Genomic DNA, 3625 nt, shown 5'->3' on the forward strand with positions numbered 1-3625 from the left:
CAATAGAAACCTAATACTTTTATTAATACGCATTTTAAAGATACTGTTCCAAATCCATTATATTTGTTATCTTCCAACCACAAGAGACAGTAATTATTTTCATTGGTCACCATCCTTACAGAGCAGAGAAGCAAACTTCTTTTCAAAATGAGTCAATCCATATTTACATTGCAACATGCAAAGGGAAGATACTATATGTTCCTACAAATCAGGTAACAATAGATAGCTGAGCAACAGAATGTCCCCTCAACAATATAATTGTACAGCCTTTTTCTGTGGTGGAAGTTCTCAGTGCATGGATTATAAAACAGCATACAATTCAAAGACAGAAACAAAGGATTTTGCAAATTGATTATATTTCCAACTATTAAATCTTTTGGACAGCAGTGTCTAGCGCCGAAACCACAGCCAGCTATTGAGTAGCCAGAAAGCTACAGTAATTGAGTACATGATCATTTCTCTTTTAGCACGCTCTTTGTTTTCTTCTTCCAGAAGTTGTAGGCGACGATTGAGTTTGATTATCTAAAAAAATATAAAATAAATAGAAGTCTTTAAAGTGCCAGGACCTCCAAAGGACATTTTTGAAAGCATACATACACCCAGCATTCTAAGGCTGAACTGTACAATGTCACTATTTAGACTCTCTGTCCTTCACTGGCTAAGGGCCAAATTTGTAAGAAGTAATGGAATTGTGTTACACTGCCAACTCAGTAAAGACCAGAGGATTTAGCCAGTGAGTCTTATGAGGCTTTCCATTTACTTCATCTTCAAAAGACCCCCAATCCCAATCAATACTCAGGTAACAGTTGCATCTGCTCTGAAATTACCAGTTAATCTGAATCATGGTGACACCAATGTAGTCCTATATAAACGCATGCTCAAAAGATAGGCCTCCTGCCCAAGACTTCACACTCAAGCTAGCAAGTGAGTAGGGCAAATAGAAATGGAGGCAAAGAGAGTAAACTGAAGAATGCAGAGCGGGTCAATGGTAAGGGTAGGAAAAGAAGCTAGGTCTCTACTACCAGTCTGAAGCCCTATTTACTGCATCACACTAATGAGAAGAAAGCTAAGGAAATGAACAAGCAAGCTGGGGAGAGGGAGATGAAAGTTTAAATAGTTAAGGCATACAATGCATCAAGTGATGCAAAGACAATTTTTCAAACCACTTAATCATAAGAAAAAAAGGCTTGAAAGAAAGTATTATGAAAAGCAATTTTATGTTGTTAGTTGAATGTAGTAAAGAAGACTTTTCTGCCTCTAAATTTTACATGAATTTTGGTCTCTTTAAGGCAGTGGTTCCCAACCTTTTTTTGCCATGACCTGCTGCTGGGAGCAGAGTGTGGAGGCAATGGCAGCATGAGGGCATGGGAGCTGTGCGTGGTGCCACTGGCATTGCCCCCTCAACCCTCATTTGGGTCATGACCTGAGGTTGGGAACCGCTGCTTTAAGGTATAGTTGTACCTTTCCAAGTCTTAAATTTTCCAGGTGAGAAAATACAACAATACCCACACTTTATCAGATGAACTAGAGTGTAATTTATAGATTTATTACATTGGTGTAATTTATAGATTTGTCAGAAACTTGCAGAAATTCATGGCACTTTCTTTACCTGGCAAGTAGTCATGCAATATTTAGCTCTTCTTTTTTTCTTTTTTTTTTTACTCAAATCAGTCAATACTCCAACAGTCTTTTACCACATTTATTACTATTCTCTGAGCTCTTTTATTTACCAACATCTTTTTGAGTATTCCAAGAAGCCAAGCCACTGGTGCACTATGGTACAGTAAAGATCAGTCACTCTTCAAGATAGCTGAAAGACATCTTATCTTTTTCTTTATCTCATGGGCCAATGTACTTTCAATACCTGTCTTCTTAAAGAAGCAGCATCCACAACTGTCATGTCATCTGGCGTTCCCTCAGTTGTCACGTCCAAGTTTGAAAGACCAGATCTATTAGACAAGAAAGAAAAAAGATTAGATTATGTTCTCTGTCAGTGGGGATCAACCACTAATTTGGCAGGCAAACCTCTGCACCCTCCTCAAGTGCCCTTCATCTGCCTGATATGCTTCTGACTTCTACTCCCAGCCCTAAGCTCCCTGCTTGATCTGCTGTTCTGCTTTCTTCTCCCTTTCCTATGCTCCCTGCCCAATTTGCTGCTTTGCTTTCTGCTTCCCGCCTTATCTGCTGCTGTGCTGCCTGTCCCCTCCTGATTTGCCACGTGCTATGGAGGCTTCCCATGCCACAAGGCTGGCCACCCCTGCTGTACATGCTGGGTGAAGAGCAACCAAAACAGTATTCACTGTTTGCTTTACAACTGTCCCAGCTTGTATAAATACACACAATGCATTCAAGGCTTTTACAGGCTTTCCTCAATTTATGCGGGTTCTGTATATGCAAATTTACTCTTATGCAACAAGCATTTTTAGACCCATAATTCATTATAAGCAAGGTAAATTCACTTATGCAATTAGCATAGGGGCCCAAGCAGGGAAGTCTGTCGGGGGAGAGGAAAGGGCCATGGGGCTGGGACCCCACTCACCCCAGCCCCTGCTGCAGCAGCCCTGGGAGCAGCCAGCATCAGCTGCCTGCAGCCACTGAGTTACACCATTCTCTGCCTGTCCCCCCAACCTGGGCTCCACCTGTCCCCACTCACCCCAGCTCCTGGACTGCGCCATGCCATGGTGCAGGCACCTAGTGTCAGCTGCTCCCAGGGCCACTGCTGCAGGGGCTGGGGTGAGTGCAGACACGTGGAGCCTCAGGTGGCACAGGGCGCAGTGCAGCATGTCCTTACTCACCCCAGCCCTTGCTGCAGCAGCCCCAGAAGCAGCCAGTGCCAGCTGCAGAAAGAAGTCAGTGAGTGTGGGATGGGGGTGGGGGGTGCACCTCTAGCTGCTCTATGCCCCTCGGAAGGGCTGCAGGGCTGTGCTGGGCTCTTCCCGGGGGGGCACGTGCCCCTGGGACAACGGCAGGCTGACACTGCAGGCTCAGGCTGGTGGCAGCTCCGGGCTCTTCCCGGTGCTCAGGGTAGGCCGCACTAAAAGCCAGGAACAGCCCGGTGCCAACACCAGCTCCAGCCTGCAGCGGCAGCCTGCTGTTGTCCCACATGCAGATCTGGGGCACGGGCCTCTTGAGAAGAACCCAGCACAGCCCCCAGCCTGCAACCCTCCCGGGGGTACAAAGCAGAAAGAGGGACCCCCCCACCGCACCCACTGACAGCTCCCTCCGGAGCTGGTGCCAGCCACTCCTGGGGCTGGGGTGAGCGTGGACAAGCTGCGTCACATTCTGTGCCCCCTGGGGTTCCTTTCACTTGTTCCCACTCACCTCAGCCCCTGCTACAGCAAGAGTAGCATCCCACTCCACCCCACATCCACTGACATTTCCTTCTGCTCTGCTCCCTTGTGTAGCCTCGGGAATTGCACCCCTCCCCTAACCCTTCTCTAGTCCCAGCCTCACTCCCTCCCCGCCATGGGAACCTATCCTTATTTGTTACATTATAAAGTGGGTTCACTTTATGTGAATTCAATTTATACACCGTTCTCTGGGAACACATTCATCACATAAATTGAGGGAAACCTGTATTCAGTAAAGCAGCAAGGTATGTACTTAAATCTTATTGACTCCAGTG

At 46.3% G+C, this 3625-nt stretch overlaps 1 protein-coding gene across 13 annotated transcripts in view; it reads right to left on the reverse strand.

The window, feature by feature from the left end:
* MFF (mitochondrial fission factor) overlaps nt 1-3625 on the reverse strand; it is an 81976-nt gene continuing 78351 nt past the window's right edge. For all 13 annotated transcript variants that reach the window (XM_019503624.1, XM_019503622.1, XM_019503621.1 and 10 more), the window contains 2 exons: nt 1865-1949; nt 1-522 (listed from right to left, as the gene is read on the reverse strand). In XM_019503624.1, the coding sequence (XP_019359169.1) occupies nt 391-522; nt 1865-1949 (217 nt within the window). In that variant the 3' untranslated portion in view covers nt 1-390. The remainder of the gene's footprint in view (nt 523-1864; nt 1950-3625) is intronic.

This window comes from Gavialis gangeticus, unplaced genomic scaffold, assembly GCF_001723915.1.
Source record: "Gavialis gangeticus isolate Ggan-Ray unplaced genomic scaffold, GavGan_comp1, whole genome shotgun sequence".
Lineage (NCBI taxonomy): Eukaryota > Metazoa > Chordata > Crocodylia > Gavialidae > Gavialis > Gavialis gangeticus.